The sequence below is a fragment of the Eleutherodactylus coqui genome, chromosome 6, assembly GCF_035609145.1.
Source record: "Eleutherodactylus coqui strain aEleCoq1 chromosome 6, aEleCoq1.hap1, whole genome shotgun sequence".
Lineage (NCBI taxonomy): Eukaryota > Metazoa > Chordata > Amphibia > Anura > Eleutherodactylidae > Eleutherodactylus > Eleutherodactylus coqui.
In genome coordinates, this window is record NC_089842.1 from 99,701,735 (window position 1) to 99,723,030 (window position 21,296).

Here is a 21,296-nt window from a genome sequence, read left to right on the forward strand (position 1 = left end):
CTGCCTGAGGACGTGGTGATGGTAAAATCCATAGAGGAGTTTAAGAGGGGACTAGATGTCTTTCTAGAGCGGAAGGATATTACAGGATATAGACATTAGGGGACCAGCGGGGTTGTTGACCTCAAATGTTGTTCCAGGGATTACTCTGGCTGCCATTATGGAGTCAGGAAGGAATTTTTTGGGCCCGTTGCTTTTGTTTCTTTTTTTGCCTTCCTATAGACCAAGTAGGAGAGCGGAGGTGGAAACAGGCTGAACTAGATGGACAGTGTCTTCATTCAGCCTAACATACTATGTTACTATGAAAGTGAATGAATCGTGACCGTTTGGGTTTTGTTTTTTTTTGCTTTTACACGTAATGATTATTATTGCTCAAATTCATTTGTTTGAACTAATTTTGAGCAATAATCATTACGCGTAAATGGCTAATTACCTCCTTCCCTTCCACTGAAAGATGGTTAATCTGGCAAAAATATACAGTGTATGGCCACCACAAGACATGTTACCTAACATGCACTCATTGTGCAAGAGACTTCTGCACACCCACAATGCACTGCGCTAAGGTAAGCAGCAGTATTGTGAATGAAGCTCTGGGTGCATCTGAATTTGAAATCGGCATAAGAGAAGGGTGAATGTGTATAATATAATAATAGTTTAACAGAGTTCTCCAGTTTTTTACCATAAAGTTGCAAAGCTTTTCCTTATATAGACTTTGTGCATAGATTCCTTCCCATTTTCCAGATCTCTGTTTGCTGTCATTGAATGAGATCATTCTTGTTTCTCTCCCGTGTGGCTTCTTACAAGAGAGAGCTCTGATACACTGTAATAAGCAGTGTAGACAATCCGCTGTCAGGTAAACAGCCTAATCTTCAGATTTGTGCTGCTGCTGTGTTTAGAGGATGGTCTAGACTGAATACAATTGTATAAACCTAGTCAGAATGACTCTGAATGTAAACAGTCAATTTCCATTCCCTGATAGCAAGCAGAGATCTTGAAAAGCTGTTTTCTCTCCACCTGGCTCTGCTTGATTGACAGATCTTCGGCTAGACGCAGATAGGGGGAGATTTGTCAATCTAGCCAAGTGGGGTGGGGGGAGCTAGAGGGAACGCATTCTAGTGTCTGGCTCTTTTTAATCCTATGTTTTACTGTGAAACGCTGCACCATTTCAGAATAAACCTAGGTCTTTTTAATGAGGCAGCTTGTCGGTATTTCATGCTTTCCCTAGTTAAGGCATGAATCTACTGATAGGCTCTTATTAGCAATGTCCACATTCCCTTAAAACAGTAGTGCCAATGAACCAGAAGCACATCCTCATCTTCTCTAACTCCTGAGTGACTCACATCCTCTCCATCTTCTCTTACTTTTGTACTGCACACATTCTCTCCTTTTTTTACTCTTGTGCGGCACACGTCCTCTCCATCTTCTCTTGCTCTTGAACAGCGCATATGCTCTCCATCTTCTCTTGCTCCCGTGTGGTACACATCCTCTCCATCTTCTCTTGCTCCCGTGTGGTACACATCCTCTCCATCATCTCTTGCTCCTGTGTGGTACACATCCTCTCCATCTTTTTTTACTCTTGCGCAGCACACATTCTCTCCATCTTCTCTTGCTCCTGTGTGGTACACATCCTTTCCATCTTTTTTTACTCTTGCGCAGCACACATTCTCTCCATCTTCTCTTGCTCCCGTGTGGTACACATCCTCTCCATCATCTCTTGCTCCTGTGTGGTACACATCCTCTCCATCTTTTTTTACTCTTGCGCAGCACACATTCTCTCCATCTTCTCTTGCTCCTGTGTGGTACACATCCTTTCCATCTTTTTTTACTCTTGCGCAGCACACATTCTCTCCATCTTCTCTTGCTCCCGTGTGGTACACATCCTTTCCATCTTCTCTTGCTACTGTGTGGTACACATCCTTTCCACCTTTTTTTACTCTTGCGTGGCACACATTCTCTCCATCTTCTCTTGCTTGTATGCAGCACACATCGTCTCCATCATCTCCCCTTTCTCCTTAGTGGTGCATATCCTCTCCATCTTCTCTTGCTCCCGTGTGGTACACATCCTCTCCATCTTCTCTTGCTCCCGTGTGGTACACATCCTCTATATCTTCTCTTGCTCCCGTGTGGTACACATCCTCTCCATTTTCTCTTGCTCCCGTGTGGTACACATCCTCTCCATCTTCTCTTGCTCCTATGTGGTACACATCCTCTCCATCTTCTCTTGCTCCTGTGTGGTACACATCCTCTCCATCTTCTCTTGCTCCCGTGTTGTACACATCCTCTCCATCTTCTCTTGCTCCTGTGTGGTACACATCCTTTCCATCTTTTTTTACTCTTGCGCGGCACACATTCTCTCCATCTTCTCTTGCTAGTATGCAGCACACATCATCTCCATCATCTCCCCTTTCTCCTTAGTGGTGCATATCCTCTTCATCTACTCTTGCTCCTGTGCGGTACACATCCTCTTCAACTTTTCTTGCTCCTATGTAGCGCACATTCTCTATATCATCTTGTGCTGTTCTATGACACATATCCTCTCCATTGTTTCTTGCTCCTTTGTGGCACACATCCTCTTCACCTTCTTTTACTCTTCTGTGGGACACATCCTCTCCACCTTCTCTTACCCCTTGAAAGCTGTATACTTTTGTAGACTGACATTTCTAGCATCTTATTAAGTAGTGCCCGTCCACCACTAAGCATCTCCTCCAGAGCCCACGCCACCCCCTATGTCTCGGACCTACATGAATCACACTCCTACCATCCACAACTGTTCTTCCAGGGCCTTCGCTTGAGTCAGTACGGCAGCTTCTCCACAGAGTCTTGCGCACGTTCCAAAAATAAAACCAGGACATCTTTGATCTTCTTTCTATCAATTTCAGCGCCCGCAGGCTCACAGATAGCTGAAGGGGAGAAGAGGCTTTGTGTAATCTATTTTTACCTCTTCCACCTACACACAAACAAGCCTCAGGATCTCACAAAGCGTGTGCGTTCTGTGCCGGGAGATGCACAAACACTCATGAACTGATTAAGAGAGATAATCACAAGAGAACAAGTAATTACATTACATATATACACAGTCACAACCCCACCAGGGAATTCATCCACGCAGTGGCCACAGCGTAAAAGGCTCCAGCTGTATGGAGATGGCACTCTGATAGTAAAACTTGATTAATGTCATGGTCCTAAAATAAATCCTGCAGCCGCCATGTTTTAGTACCTGCAGCACATCCTCCCCTGAATGGAGCGGCGCTCCTTTTTTGGTTCAGTCTTTCTGATTAAAGAATTTGCTTCTTTACTGCTGGACATTATGGTTTGTAATTAATTTGTGTGCATTGTAAGTACCGATTGTAGTCAATATTGCATCCTTAATGCACAGATAAATATTTCTGCAGTGTGTGCAAGGTCATAAGTCGTCTTGGGTTATTTATGCAACTGCAGCTAGCACACAAAGATTGGCTGTATGTAATGCCCCATTTATGATGTCACTGCTAGTTGTTCGTGCAGAATGTTTAGACCAGCAGATCATCACTGAGAATCACTAACTTCTTGCTCAATGCTTCATATTCCTATGAGTGGGGAATGCTAAGATATAGCTAGAAGCGAGCGAACCAGCAATGATTTTTATGCAGGCTGAAACTGAGCGACAAACCAATAGCATTTTCGTTTCTTGGGAACAAATTTTCAGTGACAATCGTTATATGTAAATGGGCCTTTACTCAGCTTCGGTTTGGTGCTCCAGTCCTGGGATTTCCTGCTCTGAGAGAGGCAGAAAGAGCTGTTTCTTTCCATCTTCAGTCACAGAGTTGTTTACCATGAGTAAAATGCTGGTGAAATAAAAAGAAAAATAATAATTTTCAATAGTTGTGCAAGTATAAGGATTTCTCAGGAGTAATTATGCAGAACAATATCTATTTGTGAACTTTGTGGAATATAAAATATCCTTTGCACGTTTTTGAACAGTGAAAATGTAATGTTCAAAAAAAATGAAGAACCTGATGATTTTAAATGAGGTGGAGAGTAGTGCCCATTTACAATACATGCAGGTGGATCTTTTTTTTTTAACCTAGAAGAAAAATTTTGTATATACAGGCCCCTCAAATACACTACACATATGGATATAATGTACAGCATATAAAAGAATCAAATTCTTTATCTGCTACAGAGTTACATTATTCATGAGTAATTCTTGTCACAAGAAGAGCTGCATTTGACATCCTTTAGCGTGAACCCCGGACTGGTATACACATTGCCCTGTGTGTGTCTTACCCACCAACACTGTGGGGACATTTCAGGGTAAACATACTTTGAAGTTTGACTCGGAACAGAGCTCGGAGTTACAAGGGTAGCTCCCCTTCGGCCTCTCACCACCCAGATCATGTGCAGTGATAGCTCTTTTCTCCTTTGTGTTTGGGGAGATAGCTGTCACTCAAAATGATGCAGACAGGGAGAAGTCAGCTTGACGTTCTTCCCCTGTGACTCGGAGCTCCATTCCGAGTCAAACTTCAAAGTGAAGCATCTGTATTGATAAGCCCACTCCACAGGAAGATTTCATTTGAATCTCACATCAAACTCATCAACGTGAAGAAATTATGAAATCTTTCACTTCTGACTTGGTTGCCTTAGTAAGAAAACATTGCATAGTTCCAGCACTTATCTTTTGGAGTTTGACTCCATTAACATGCTCTGTGATTGGATAATCTGACACAGGGGATAAGGGTTTGAACACCCTAACTCGGTGAGAGTATATCAGAGTCCTCCTGGGATCTATCTATAGTCAGATGCAATAGAATATATGTAAGATCAGCAAAAAATGCCCTGCTAAATGATAATGGAGGATGTTAGGTACCAGAATTGAATGTCGTCTTGTAGTCACTGTAACACAGTATGTTAGGTTGAAAAAAGACATGTCCATCAACCTATTTCCCGACCCAATGTTGATCCAGAGTAAGGCAAAATACCTGAAATAAGGTGGAAGCCAATTTTCCTCATTTAAGGGGAAAAAAATTCTCTCTTGACTCCAATTTGGAATTCAAAATAATTCCTGGATCTACAACGCTTCTATAGTAATCATTACTATAACATGTAATATTGTATCGCTCAAGAAAGGTGTCCAGGCCCCTCTTAAACTCTTTAATTGAAATTGCCATCACCAGGCAGAGAGAGTTCCATAGTCTCACTGCTCTTACAGTAAAGAACCCCCTTCTTTCCTCTAGGTGTATAGAGTGCCCCCTTGTTGCATTCACAGCCCTGGGTATAAACAGATGATGGGAGAGATCTCTGTATTGTCCCCCGATATATTTATACATAGTCATTAGGTCGCCCCTCAGCCGTCTATTTTTTTTAAACTAAATAAGGCCAGTTTTGATAACCTCTCTGGGTATGGTAGTCCATCCATTCCTTTTATTACTTTAGTTGCTTGCCTTTGTACCTGCTCAAGCTCTGATATGTCCTCCTTGAGTACCAGAGCCCAAAACTGTCCACAATATTCCATGTGTGGTCAAACCAGTGATTTATAAAGAGGAAGAACAATGTTCTCCTCATGTGTCCTTAGACCTCGCTTGATCCACCAAATGATTATATGTGACTTGGCAGCAGCTGCCTGACACTGGTTGCTCCAGTTGTTCTTATAGGTAACTAAAATCCCCTTTTCCTTATTTAGTGCGTAATGATGACATGTATTTCCTCAGCTCATGTGCATACCCTTACATTTATCAGTTTTAAACCTCATTTGCCCTTTCTGTCCAAGCCACCAACTTATCCAGATCTATTGGCAGCGGCATTCTGTCCTCTTTTGTCTTAATTTCTTCACATAGTTTGTATCATCTGCATGGGCTATTTTACTGCACAATATAGTTCTACCAGGCCATTAACCCCTTAACGACTGCCCCATCGGGAAACTACGTCCTCAGAAATCCTAGAGGACGTAGTTTTATGCATCCTTTTTGGATTAATGCCCACCTGCCTGAGGACGTGACAGCTCCATGCTGTCGGTGCCCGCAGGTAGCCGACAGCATGGAGCTGTCATCCCAGGATGCGGGCAGTCCCCCCCCCCCCCCCCCCCGGCATTGAGATCGGCGCTATCCAATGGATAGCGCCGATCGCAAAAAAGTAAACAAAAATGTGTAAAAAAGTAAAGATTCAGCTACCCTGATGGATCGGATCCATTAGGGCAGCTGAAAATACTCAAGCGGCTTGTACCCGGTGTCCCCTGCAGAACGGGTCCTCCCACACCCGCCGGCGGTCTTCTGCACGTGCGCGCCAGACGATGACGTCAGGCGCATGCGCAGAAGCCCGGGAGCCCCCGGAAAATTTGAAATCTCATGGCTCCCAGCTCCTGAAGGTAGCCGGGAACCAGGAAGTGTTACCGGGGACCGCTGTGAGCGGTCCCCGGGCACACGATCGCCGCTATCCAATGTTTAAAAAAAAGGTTTTTTTTTAAAGTCAGTTTCACCTCCCCTCATGGATCGGATCCATGAGGGTAGGTGAAAATACTCACCAAAGTCCTCCCCGATGTCCCGGGACCCGAATCCCCGTCTGCGCATGCGCGCCCGATGATTGACATTGGGCTTGTGCGCAGACGGGCTCGAGCCCCGGGAAATTTAAAATCCCTCTGCTCCTGGCTGCCATGTGTAGCCCGCAGCAGAGAGATTATACCGGGGACATGATCACTGTTATCCAATGGATAGCAGTGATCATGTAAAGTTATAAAAAAGCGTAAAAAGTGTAAAAGTAAAAAAAAAAAAGTTTTAAAAAAGTTAAAATAGCTTGCATTTCATCTCCCCCCACAGATCATATCCGTGAGGTAGGATGAAATGACATACCTAAGGCCCGCGGATTTATCCGCGGACTTTACCACAGCTTCTGCGCACGCGCCCGTTGCCAAAATGGCGGACGCATGCGCAAAAGCCGTGGATTGCCAGGATAATTTAAAATCTCTCTGCTCCTGGCTACAAAACGTAGCCGAGAGCCTGGAGATTTTACGGGGGGCCGCGGTGAGCGGTTCCTCGTCACGTGTTCGCCGTTATCCAATGGATAATGGCGATCACGTAAAAGTTAAAAAAAGGTGAAGCTTCATCTCCCCTCACCGATGCGATCAGTGAGAGGAGATAAAACTTTTTACCAGAGGCCTCCGTATTTGCACCCCGACGCGATCTTCTCCCGTGAACTTTCCCGGATCCTGCGCATGCGACCGCCGGCAAAACACCGGACACATGCGCAGGAGTCAGGGAGCCCAGGAAATTTAAAATCTCCTTGCTCCCAGCGACCAACAGTCGCCGTGAGCCTGGAGCAGTGACGGGTGACCTCGTTGCGCGGTCCCCGGTCACGTAATAAAAAGGTAGCGATCTACCTTTGGCCGGTCTCACATGACCGGATAGGAATTACGGATTCTGCATGCGTCTGATCCGCGGTAATACGCAGATGAAGCGCATTGGATTACACAATTCCGCTCACATTAGCGGGTCGGAATTGTGTAATCCACTCGCAGAAAAGAGAACGCAGCAGGTTCTATTTTACCACGGATATCCACAACATAGAGCCCATTGTGCTCCATTGTCGCGGATATACCCGCTGCCCATACGCAACTACATTGTATACGGGCTGCGGGTACCCTCGTCATCGCTAAGCGACGGTCCGGGAAATACAAACAAAAAAATAGTACTGAGAATGACCGCCTGTGTGAGTAGGCAGTTATGCTCAGTACATTACGCGGCCGTACACAGTGTCACAGCCAGGCTCAAAGCTGGGATCCGCTGCAGGCCTCCGCAAACGGATTCCACCTACGGCTGCGTGAGCCCGGTGTTATTCAGACCGCTACCTGTAATACGCAATTTGCAATTTGAGCCTTTGCAAACTTGGCAAAGTGTTCCTCAAAATGCTGAAAAGTAATGTTAAATTTGTACGTCCTATAAATGGTTAAAAAAAACACAAAAGTTTTTCAAGTGTGCATTCAGAATAAAGTAAACAGATGGAAATATATATCTTATCAAAAATTTGTACAGTATGTTTGGACATATTTGAGATGTTACAGTTGAAAATGTGAAAAAATGACAATTTTTTTCAAAATTTTTCCAATATTGGTACCTTTAATAAATATACACAAATTATATCGGTCTCTTTTTACAACCAAAATAAAGTACAACATGTGGCGAAAAAACAATGTCAGAATCACTTGGATATGTAAAGCCTTTACGGAGTTATGCTACGTTGAATGACGCATGTCAGATTTCCAAAATTGGCTCCGCCACTAAGGCGCAAACAGGCTTCATCACTAAGGGGTTAATATATTAAAAAGAATAGGTTTTTAGTGCTTCTTCACTGCCTTCTTGTTTTAGTAGTTTAAACACTTTCCTTTAGTTGTTTATTGTCCCCTCTACATCCTTATTGAGCCGCATTGGTTTTCTCGTACTCCTAACCATTTTATAGCCAGGCTCACAAGAGTGTATCTCACATCTGTGCCGAGACATGCGGAATGCAGCCACTACACATTGACATTGCATAATGACTGCGTGCCGCCAATCGCCATGTACTATCTTGGCGTGTATGCGTGCGTAGGAAATCTCTAAACCGATCGAACTTTCTCTTCCTAAAGTTTAGTATTATAAATCTCCCTTTTCAAAGACGAGTTAAAAATTTATGATGATATGGTCACTATTTCTTAGGTGCCCCCAACCTGCACCGTGTGATTTTGTCAGGTCTGTTGGTTAATATTAAGTCCAAAATGGCCGTTCCTCTAGTCGGGTCCTGTACAAGTCGGATAAGGTAGTTATCTTTAGTATTTGACAGAAACTTGTTGCCTTTATGAGATCCGCAGGTTTCAGCTTCCCAGTTTATATCTAGTTTAAGTCCCCCATAGTAAATACCTCATTGTGATTTGCTGCTACATCTATTTGCCTCAGTCATAGATTTTCAGTATCTTCTGTTATATTTGGTGGCCTATAGAAAACTGCTATGAGGATTTTATTATTGTTTTTCCCTCCATGTATCTCTACCCATAGAGACTCCACATGGTCATCTCCCTCCTATATATATTCCCGTAATGTGGGCATTAAACAGGAATAAAGACAACCCCCCTCCCCCTTTCCATTTTTTTACAATCTTTTCTGAATAGACTGTAAACCTGCAAGTTCACCGCCCAGTCATAGCTTTCATCCAACCAGGTCTCCGTTACTCCCACTATGTCATAGTTTTCCACAGACCTTATTACTTCTAGTTTATCTACTTTATTGGTCAGACTTAGCATTAGTCACCATACAGTTTAGAAGGTTTTGGTTATTTTTTATTTTAATTGTATTCCTATTAACTGTTCTGCCAGTTCCAACTGTACTAACCCCTCCCGGGACTCCAACCCTATTTCCATTACTTAAAGCGCTTTTACACAAAATGCATTTAGACTTAACAGTAAGTGTTCAGATTCTCTCTGGAATGCACAAATCCGAACTCTAATTGTTCTGTGTCGAAGTTGAGCACCAGGGAGACAACACACCATTCAACGATCCCAGTCTTTGTGGCAGATTGCCCTGTCTGTCCACCTAATAATTGGGTTTCCCACTACCAGGACCTGTCTATTCTGCCCTGCTCTCCTATTCTCCCTCTTACTGGAGCAGACATTCCCCTGGCGGTCAGAGGGCATGTCTTGCTGCAGCAGTGCTAATCCTGTAATGGAATCCCCCTCATCTGCCAACTTTGCAAACTTGTTGGGGTGTTCCAATTCAGGACTAACCTTCCCGACTCTCTTCCCTGTACCCCTCCTTCTGCCTGCTCATCCTGAACTCCCAAACTACCACCCACCCCCACTTCTACCCCAGCGAGTCTCTACTCTGTGAGCAGCAAACTCCTTTCCATGCTGCCAATGGATCTCGGTGTTACAAGCTGTGCATCTGAGCTTCCAAATACACAACACGCTCACATCTCGTACAGCAGTAGGCACCCCCGAACAGCTCTTCAAGGACTGCATACATGGCACAAGATGTACACTGGACGCTGCTGTCAATCATAAATCACATTCTAAGGGTGCTTTAAGATGGAATGATTACCAACCCAAAAAAAAATAAAAATTCACTCAAAAGAACTATAATAATTGTTCAGTCTAAACACACGCCAATGACCGAACAATGAGCGATAATCGTTTACCTTTCGCTCGATGTTCGTTTTATACAGGTATAAAAATCAAAGTTACACTACCGTTCAAAAGTTTGGGGTCACCCAAACAATTTTGTGTTTTCCATGAAAAGTCGCACTTATTCACCACCATGCGTTGTGAAATGAATAGAAAATAGAGTCAAGACATTGACAAGGTTAGAAATAATGATTTGTATTTGAAATAACATTGTTTTTACATCAAACTTTGCTTTCGTCAAAGAATCCTCCTTTTGCAGCAATTACAGCATTGCACACCTTTGACATTCTAGCTGTTAATTTGTTGAGGTAAGCTTGAGAAATTGCACCCCACGCTTCTAGAAGCATCTCCCACAAGTTGGATTGGTTGGATGGGCACTTCTGGCGTACCATACGGTCAAGCTGCTCCCACAACAGCTCAATGGGGTTCAGATCTGGTGACTGCGCTGGCCACTCCATTACCGATAGAATACCAGCTGCCTGCTTCTGCTGTAAATAGTTCTTGCACAATTTGGAGGTGTGTTTAGGGTCATTGTCCTGTTGTAGGATGAAATTGGTTCCAATCAAGCGCTGTCCACTGGGTATGGCATGGCGTTGCAAAATGGAGTGATAGCCTTCCTTATTCAGAATCCCTTTTACCCTGTACAAATCTCCCACCTTACCAGCACCAAAGCAACCCCAGACCATCACATTACCTCCACCATGCTTAACAGATGGCGTCAGGCATTCTTCCAGCATCTTTTCATTTGTTCTGCATCTCACAAACGTTCTTCTTTGTGATCCAAACACCTCAAACTTGGATTCATCCGTCCACAACACTTTTTTCCAGTCTTCCTCTGTCCAATGTCTGTGTTCTTTTGCCCATCTTAATCTTTTTCTTTTATTGGCCAGTCTCAGATATGGCTTTTTCTTTGCCACTCTGCCCTGAAGCCCAAAATCCCGCAGCCGCCTCTTCACTGTAGATGTTGACACTGGTGTTTTGCGGGTACTATTTAATGAAGATGCCAGTTGGGTACCTGTGAGGCGTCTGTTTCTCAAACTAGAGACTCTAATGTGCTTATGTTCTTGCTTAGTTGTGCAACGCGGCCTCCCACTTCTTTTTCTACTCTGGTTAGAGCCTGTTTGTGCTGTCCTCTGAAGGGAGTAGTACACACCGTTGTAGGAAATCTTCAATTTCTTAGCAATTTCTCACATGGAATAGCCTTCATTTCTAAGAACAAGAATAGACTGTCGAGTTTCAGATGAAAGTTCTCTTTTTCTGGCCATTTTGAGCGTTTAATTGACCCCACAAATGTGATGCTCCAGAAACTCAATCTGCTCACAGGAAGGTCAGTTTTGTAGCTTCTGTAACGAGCTAGACTGTTTTCAGATGTGTGAACATGATTGCACAAGGGTTTTCTAATCATCAATTAGCCTTCTGAGCCAATGAGCAAACACATTGTACCATTAGAACACTGGAGTGATAGTTGCTGGAAATGGGCCTCTATACACCTTTGTAGATATTGCACAAAAAACCAGACATTTGCAGCTAGAATAGTCATTTACCACATTAGCAATGTATAGAGTGCATTTGTTTAAAGTTAGGACTAGTTTAAAGTTATCTTCATTGAAAAGTACAGTGCTTTTCCTTCAAAAATAAGGACATTTCAATGTGACCCCAAACTTTTGAACGGTAGTGTAGATCATTCACTTATCGTTCAGTTTATACAATGAATGTGAAAGACTGGACGATTTCTCGTTTGAACAAGCCAACGATGTATCTGCCTGTATAAACAGTCTGCCCGAGAGCGAACAAGCTAACTCTGATGTCATTCGCGATAAATCAGCTCATCTAAAAGAAGGACCATAAATGCAAAGCCATCATTTACTATTCGGTCACTTTCAACCAACATAAAAAATCCTCGTTGGTTCGCTCACTTGTCGCTGCGTGTAAACGCTCCCCATATAGAATGTGAAGCGCTAAACGAGAAGTTGGAGATACTTCAGCGGTGATCTGCCTGTCTAAACGCTCTGCACGAGCGCCAACAACTCGCGGTGACAGCAGCGCTGGTGCCATCATTCAGCCAACAGTTGTCCCATGTAAATGAAGTATTAGAATACAGCACGCAGGCTCACTTATGTTTGCTTTATATGGCACTTATCTGTAATATTTCTTTAGGATAATTTCCCTGTGAGTTGGGGACAATGACTTTTTGCACTTAAGAAGAAACTTCTGTGTAGTATTTGTGTTTTTTGTGAGGATCCATATGGCACATGACTACATTATATAACTATCCTCCTCCTCTTCTTAGGCCTGGTCTTGGAAAGAGAACGTCTTGGAATCAGGGACTTCTGGTCGGTACACAGTGGAAACAGTCAGCACGGACGAAGGTGTCATTTCCACCCTGAGCATCAGCAACATCGTGAGGGCTGATTTCCAAACCATATATAACTGCACCGCATGGAACAGCTTCGGCTCTGACACCGAGATAATACGACTGAAGGAACAAGGTGAGGGGGCAGTTATATACACTCATTGTCAAAAAAAATCCATCCCCAAGAAGGAGTTGTCTGAATCGATCAAAACTTTCCATAATTGATTGTGATAGTTGATATAAGTGATTACAATATCAGAGCAAGAGGAGAATTTATTGCAGGAGATTGAACACTTGAAGGGAGGCTCTACTACCCTGTTGTACAGCCTCTAGCTTGATACAAGAAGTGATATGCGGGGCATGGAGGCTCTAGTACCCTGTTGTACCGCCTCTAGCTTGATACAAGAAGTGATATGGGGGGCATGGAGGCTCTAGTACCCTGTTGTACAGCCTCTAGCTTGATACAAGAAGTGATATGGGGGGCATGGAGGCTCTAGTACCCTGTTGTACAGCCTCTAGCTTGATACAAGAAGTGATATGGGGGGCATGGGGGCTGTAGTACCCTGTTGAAGTCCTATAGCATGGATGTAAGATGTGATATGGGCAGGCGGGCATGGAAACTCTAGAATCCTGTTGGGCCGCCTCTACCTTGGAAATAAGATGTGATATGGGTGGGCATGGAGGCTCCTGTACCCTTTTGAGTGCCTCTAGTATGGATGTAAGATGTTATACAGGTGGGCGGGCATGGAAGCTCTAGTACCCTATTGGGACACCTCTACATTGGATACAAGATGTGATAAGGGGGGCATGGAGGCACTTGTACCCTGTGGAGTACCTCTAGCTTGGATGTAAGATGTGATACTGGTGGGCGGACATGGAAGCTCTAGTACCCTGTTGACCACCTCTACATTGGATACAAGATGAAACAGGCAGGGTATGAAGGCTCCTGTACCCTGTTGAGTGCCTCTAGCTTAGATGTAAGATGTGATATGGAAGCTCTAGTACCCTGTTGGGCCGCCTCTACCTTGGATACAAGCTGTGATACAGGGGGCATGGACGCTCCTGTACCCTGTGGAGTGCCTCTAGCTTGGTTGTAAGATGTGATACAGGCGGGCATGGAAGCTCCAGTACCCTGTTGGGCCGCCTCTACCTTGGATACAAGATGTAATGCGGGGGGGGGGGGGGCGTGGAGGCTCTAGTACCCAGTTGTACAGCTTCTACCTTGGATACAAGATGTGATACGGGCAAGCCTGAAGGCTCCAGTATCTTATTGGGCTGACTCTAGCTTAGATACAAGATGTAATATGAGTGGGCATGGAGGCTTTAGTACACTGTTGAGTGCCTCTAGTATGTATGTAAGATGTTATATGGATGGGCGGGCATGGACGCTCTAGTACCCAGTTATGCCGCCTCTACCTTGGATACAAGATGTTATATGGCCAGACATGGAGGCTCTAGTACCCTGTTGAGCCACCTCTAGCTTGGGTGTAAGATTTGATAAGGTTGGGCATGGAAGCTCTAGTACCTTGTTGGGTCACCTCTAGCTTGGATACATGATGTTATAGGGTTGGGTGGAGACTCTAGTATCCTGTTGGGTTACCTCTAGCTTGAATACAAGATGGGATACGCACATGCATGGAGTCTATAGTACCCTGTTGGGCCGCCTCTAGCTTGGATACAAGATGTGATCTGGGCGGGCATGGAGATATACAGGTTCTGTATGGTATCCTGCAGCATATCAGTCCACATTTTCTGTAACTGAGCCTCTACATCATGCAAACTTGTAGGCTGTTCCAGATGTGCCTATATATGTCATATTGGCGATAAATTTGGTGACCAAGCAGGCCATGGAAGTGTGACAATCCTATGACATTATTGTGTGCTGTCTGCTAGAAAAATGTCTCTTGGAAGCCGCCATAAGAAGAACACACATGGCTGCAGGATGTCCTGAACATATCGCTTAACTGTGATTGTCCCTTGTACCACTGCTAGGGGTGAGTGCCCTCCCCATCACAGACCATAACACCAGCAGTGGGGACTGTGTGCCATTTCACAGCAAACACAGGATTGAGGCACTTACACGTGAATGCAACAGTCATCAGTGCCAAAACTATACCTGGATTCATCGCTGAAGACAAATCTGTTCCACTACATAGTAGTCTAATTTTGTCCTTCACTACACCACTGCAGATGGATATGATATTAGGTGTCAAAGGCAGTACTTGTAAAGGGCATCATGCAACCAAATATATCTTTCAACAAAGCAACTGGAAATGGTTCCAACAGACATGGAGGCCTGTAACGATGATGCTACCTGTCTCTGGATTTTGGACAATGAAAAACTAGGAGATGCTCGTGCTTGTCAGCCAATTAGACAATCCTCTCTACTGGTGGTCTGTTGAGGGCGTCCTGTGCCATGCCTCCTATCTCTCCAAATATGGGGAGATATGTAAGAGATCCCCGTAGTTCCGCCCTCCTCTCTCTCCTCGCTATGGTGGATTCCAAGGCTGTTGTGCAATCTGCTCCCATTGATTTCAATGGGGCCCCAGCTTTTTTGTATCGCAGTGAGGCCTGAGTGAACACATCGCAAATGAGAATGAAACCATTGAAAATCATTGGTTTCATAATCATGCGTTTTCATTCACTCTCGCATCGCTAGAAAACCTATCGCCAGTGTGCAAGAGCCCTGAGATGTAACTGTGTGCCGGGTTTTGCAGCAAAACGACAACTCCTTCTAGGGCCTTGATTTTGTTTTTGACAAAGAGTATACATGCATGAATAACAAGTCTGTTATAGGGGAACACCACCTTAAATGACCTAAAAAGGGGTCAGTGAACAGGACCCCTCTGCATAGATTCCACGCCTTTCTTAGGTTCTGCAATGTTAATATTGTGCCAACTGTGTTGCATCGCCAATGCATACTGACATCTCTGACCAGCCTAGAAGGGGTTTGGAATCCCCCACCCCTACCACCAAACAATAGGGGGAATGCATAGCTAAAATACATTTGGATGAAATATGTCTACAAGGTGGTATTCCCCTTTGAATCCCGTTTGCTGTCTTTAAAGCCAATAAGAGGGTCGCAGGTTTTACTGTAGGAAATGGTAAACTCTTTAAACATTCTCATGGTAGTGGGTTACATTTTTGGCGATTGCAGATAAACAGCACACTGCCATGATGACGCTATTGATCGGCAGCGCTTATAATAACACTATAATAATTTACCTATAACGCTCCAGGATTATTAGATCAGAACAGGAAGAGTCTGAGGCTAAAGTCAGGCACTCACCAAGTATAATGCTCCATGACACTGAAGGGAGATTCCAGCTACCAGTCACTATCCTATGAGAAAGATTGTATTCTATATGGCGCCATGTTGTCAGATTACTATATTATCACTGCTGCAGACTCGCATTATCAAAGACTTTGTAACTCTTCCATCTCCAACCTTGTGCAGATAGCGGTGGTGGTAGTACTGCTAGATAAATAAAATGGTGGTGGGTAACATTATTATTACCTATCTTGTATTCATTATATTTAGTTTATGGATCTAGTCGTCCGCACACTCCTGCTGGTTCAGTGCCATATGTGAGCATTGTACACCGCAGCAAACATAAATGATAACTATACTGGTTGGCATCGCTCTCCAGGATCAATCCACTCAATGTTGGGTTATCCTACCATCATTGATAAATACTAAGAACCTTTGAAACCAGTTCAGAGATTGAAAAGATGCTAGAAGATTTGGCATCTTTTTTACTGAGTTAGACCACCTGTCCACAGCCGTGACGAAATATTGCCAGGGATATTCCACCGCGGGGGATAAAGGGGAGCGCTGACAGGTCTCAGCGGTGAGCCTATCTAACAGATAGGCTTACTGCAGAGAATCGCGGCATGCCGCAATTTAGATCCCGCGAGCTGAGAATCGCTAGGATTCTCCGCTCATGGACGACGGCACTGCGCTTTCCATAGCAATGCTTCACACACCGTGATCCGCTGGCAATTTATTGCCGGTGGATCATCTCCCGTGGACATGCAGCATAAAGCAGTTTTTCCCAACTCTAGGCACCCCAACAGGTTATGTTTTTAGGATATCTTATAGTAAGAATACCTGTGCAAATGTCTGAGGCACCGACAATAATTAAATCATCTAATAATAATTATAATCTTTATTTGTATAGCGCCAACTTATTCCGCAGCGCTCTTAGGCATGGAAGAACAATACAATAATAACGTGATATACAATCAGTTTGAAGTTAACGGGGTGGCGGTGATACAAGAGGCACAAGGAGGGGGGAGATCGAAATCAGTTATTAGGAAGCAAACTGAGTGGGGTGGTAAGGAGGTGCAGCGGTAGAAGGTCGTATGTGATAAGCAGGGTGGAAGGAATGGGGAGCCATAGGGAGGGGCAGGGGGACTCGATCAGGAGATCTGGTATGCCTCCCTGAAGAGGTGCGATTTTAAGGCGCGTCTGAAATTTTGTGCATCGGGAATTGTTCGCATGCCTTGGGATAGAGCGTTCCAGAGGATGGGTGCAGCTCTGGTAAAGTCCTGTAGGTAAGCACGTGAGGTTCGTATTACAGGGGTGTTTAGTCTGAGTGTGTTAGCGAATCGGAGTGTGCGGGCTAGGTGGTGTACGGGCAGGAGCGAAGCGATGTACTGTGGTGCAGCGCCATGGAGAGCTTTGTGGGTGAGAAGTTTATATTTCGTTCTGCAGTGGACGGGCAGTGGACATAGTGCAGAGGCTTCTGAGAAATGGCTAGATAGAAAAATAAGCCTAGATGCCGCGTTTAGTATGGATTGGAGGGGGGAGAGTCTGGTGCGGGAAAGGCCAATGAATAGCAAGTTGCAGTAGTCGAGTCGGGAGTGCATGAGGGTGACAACAAGTGTGTTTAGCGCGTCTGAGGTGCATGTGGCATGTTCGGGCCAGAGATTGGATGTGGAGGGTAAAGGAGAGGTCAGAGTCCAGTGTGACCCCAAGGCAGCGGACATGCTGTCTGGGGGGTTGTGATGGTGCCAGATACTGAGATGGAGATATTGAGGGGAGGTCGGTTGGAAGGTGGAAAGACGAGGGGGTCAGTTTTAGAGAGGTTAAGTTTGAGAAAAAGGGAGGACATAGTATTAGAGACAGCGGACAGACAGTCCGTGATATTTTGGAGGAATGGTTCAGAGATCTTACTAGAGGAGGTGTATAGTTGGGTGTCGTCAATGTAGAGATGGTATTGGAGGCGGAATTTGTAGATTGTTTGTCCAATTGGGGCAGTATAGATAGAGAAGAGAAGGGACCGAGCCCTGGGGTACCCCAACAGCGAGAGGAAGTGAAGAGGAGATAGAGCCAGAGGAGAACACGCTGAAAGAGCGGTCAGAGAGGTAGGATAAGAACCAGGAAAGAGCAGTGTCCTTTAGGCCTATTTCAGCAGAGGGGATATGATGGAGTGTTTGAATGAGGAGGGGAAAATGCCAGAGGTTAGGGAGAGGTTGAAGATTGTGGTAGGGTGGGTAATGACAGCTGGGGAAAGGGACCAGAGGAGGTGAGAGGGTTGCTAGCGCATGTGGTGGGACGAGCAGCGGAAAGCAACCTGGAGGTTTCTTCCTCTGTTATTGGTTTCAACATAGAAAGTGAGTGGGTGCTGGATGCGGTGCTGAGGAGACTTGGATCCAGGCTAGCCGTGCAGTTTTCAGAGATTTCTTTTCGGATGTTGTTGATTTTTTTTTTATGGAGAAAGAGAGGAGGTTGTGAACCAAGAGTGGAAGGAGGAAGTTACTAAAGTGAGAGGCAGAGCAGAGGCGGAGGAAGATTAAATCAAAAGTGTTGCCGTCTCTGTGAGTGGGAGAGTCACAGAGTTGTTAGGCCGAGGGAGGGGAGGGGAGGGTTAAAAGCTGGAAGGCAGATGAAGAACTGGGGTCGTTAGTAGGGATATTGAAATCGCCAAGCATGAGGGTTGGGATTTCACAGGATAGGAAGTGGGGGAGCCAGACGGCAAAGTGGTCTAGGAACAGGTGGGTGGGACCTGGGGGCTGGTAGATAACTGCGAAGCGCAGGGACAGTGGGTGGAAGAGTCATATGGTGTGGACTACGAATGACTGGAAGGTGAGAGAGGAAACTGGGGGGAATGACCTGGGAGGTACAGTTCGGTGAGGAGAGGACGCCTACTCCTCCTTTGCACCTGTCATTCAATCTGGGGGTGTGGGAGAACTGCAGGCCATCATAGGACAATGCAGCGGGGGAGGCAGAGTTGGACTTCTGTATCCACGCTTTGGTGAGGGCGAGCAGATTGAAATGTTATGCCATACTGAGGAAAACCTGAAAATATGACCTGTTGGGGTGCCTGGAGGACTGGAGTTGGGAAACACTGGAGTACAGAATCAAAACCACCATCACTTACAATTTCATATAACTTTAATTTCTACTGATCCAAAGTTGCAAGAAGTCTTAAGTCGTCTTCACATATGGCCGGAAATGCTGTGGAATTTCTGCTTCCGGAATCGCAGAATTTGCAGTACAAGCAATGTGGAGGAGATTTCCAAAATCTCCTTCACATGGCGCAGAAGATTTCCTCAATGAATTCACAGCACAAGATACGTGCCATGTGGAGACACTCTTATACTTTGATTACATCCAGAGCTGCACTCAGAATTCTGGCTTCCTGTTTATTCTCCGTATACAAGATGTCACACTCCCTGCTGGTTCAGTGTCTGTACAGAACATGTTCCATTAGGTGGTTAGTTTGGGTTATAATAGATTTCAGTTTTGCAATATAAAGAACATAATGCAGAGTATCTTGTATCACTCCTGAGCTACATTCTCTGGGATCTTCTGTTCCCTTTCAGGCTGTATAACCTCAGTATTTGTCAACTCCTGCTTGTTTGGTGTCTGCATTGAACAGTCTTTACTTTTAGGTGCTATATTGAGATCATTTTCACCAGGCAATGCTCTGGTGTCAGGTGTGCAATCAGATTGCTCCTCAGTGCATTATGAGACCAGCTAAGCAGTATATTTGAATGCAGCTTTGGATGTTACTGGAGTAAAAGAGATGTAACTCAGGATCAACATAGTTAGGTATTACAGTATATGTAGTTTTAAACTGTAAAAAGAGAAGTTTCATTCTGATGTCACAGGTTCAGGACAGGGATATGTGGCGGAGGTCTTGTGCGCTCCCCATAGAGTGCAGATCACCATCCTTGTCATTATAGTGACGTCCCTCAGGGAAATTATCTGCAGCCAAATCAGGTGAAGAAAGGATTTTCAATATATAGTAAAATAGTGTTTATCCAACCTCAGTGGTGTCAGCGACATTTCACACCCGTTTAGTTGGCCGTCACCTACAGTCTTGATGAGGTTGCGCAAATCTGTCACTTGGATCCCACGGCATTTAAATGCTTTACTAGAATTGTCTCCACAAATATAGATCCTCTACACGAGGAGGGGAAATGAAGACAATTTGTTAGAGAAGTTTAGACTGAAGATGTTTGACTTGTGTAATGTCTGGCTGCCAGAGGGCCTGCTAAGATATTACACCGCGCACAGTTCATCATGGGAACCTCATTACATTGTCTGTAAGGTTATTATGGCGGCTAATGTAGTAGAAGGAACGAAGGAGCCTTCAAGGTGAAATCTGACACCAACCTCTCATGTCGTATTAGTTTACAGAAAGTGTGGAATAGAGAGAGAAGAAGGAAGTGCCAAAGTAGCCATTTTCAACTGGTTGTAACACAGCTAAAATAGAATTACATCAGGGTCTAGATTTAACATTTATAGCTTATCTAAAAACAGTATAGAAAGACTTTCATTTTACGGAAATTGTAGCAGAGCCGAGATTGTTAGTGTAGCAAACTAGAGTTTCTAATTGTGCATAACGTTATTTGTGGATCGCAGGTAGATCTAAACACAAGTTGTCACAATTCGGATAAACAAACATATAAATCACCTTATTCAGCTCTGCTACTTCTGTATTACAGCATTTCCAAAATACAGCTGGAGAGGTGGAGTAAAGCAATGCTGCTGCCGCTATTAACGCTGTGGGAAATGCAATGTGATGGGTGGCGTTTAGAGATGAGCGAGCATACTCGCTAAGGGCAATTGCTCGAGCGAACATTGCCCTTAGCGAGTACCTGCCCGCTCGAGAGAAAAGGTTCGGCTGCCGGCGCGGGTGAGCGGTGAGTTGCGGCAGTGAGCAGGGGGAGCGAGATGGAGAGAGAGATCTCCCCTCCGTTCCTCCCCGCTCTCCCCAGCCGCTCCCCGCCCGCCGCCAGCAGCCGAACCTTTTCTTTCGAGCGGGCAGGTACTCGCTAAGGGCAATGCTCGATCGAGTAATTGCCCTTAGCGAGTATGCTCACTCATCACTAGTGGCGTTCTGTTTTAGGCCGGTTTAACACTAAAGTATTTGCGCGCACAATACCCAGAGAATAGAACCCAACGATTTCAATGGGTTTGTTCACATGCACATATTTTTAATAGTATTTCTCAAAAATTCCATTTCTTGTTTGGTTGACTTGGTAGCTGAATGCACTGAAGTGGTCACACAGGCTTATATTAGGTCCCTCTTTATAAGAAAACCTTTCTGCATACAAGATTGATGATCTTTCATCTTTCATGAGCTCAGGGTTTGAAAAGGGGTCCTTAACATGGGCTGAATATTTCTGCAAGATAGAACTAAAGATGCAGAAAATTTTGTGCCAAAATCTTCACTTATACACGGAGCAGAAATTCACAAGACCAGATTAAGTTACTTTATGTGTGTCTTGCAGAAATGTTCCGCGTGTATGAAAGGTCCCAAACTATCATCAGTTGTCCCAAATCATCCTTTAAATACTGTATAATGAATTATT

At 44.6% G+C, this 21,296-nt stretch overlaps 1 protein-coding gene across 2 annotated transcripts in view; it reads left to right on the forward strand.

Annotated features, from left to right (window-relative positions):
* The window catches only part of KIRREL3 (kirre like nephrin family adhesion molecule 3), a 765,513-nt gene that overhangs the window by 702,546 nt on the left and 41,671 nt on the right, over nt 1-21,296 (forward strand). For both annotated transcript variants that reach the window (XM_066607257.1, XM_066607258.1), the window contains exon 12: nt 12,405-12,603. In XM_066607257.1, coding sequence (XP_066463354.1) covers nt 12,405-12,603 — 199 coding nt within the window. The remainder of the gene's footprint in view (nt 1-12,404; nt 12,604-21,296) is intronic.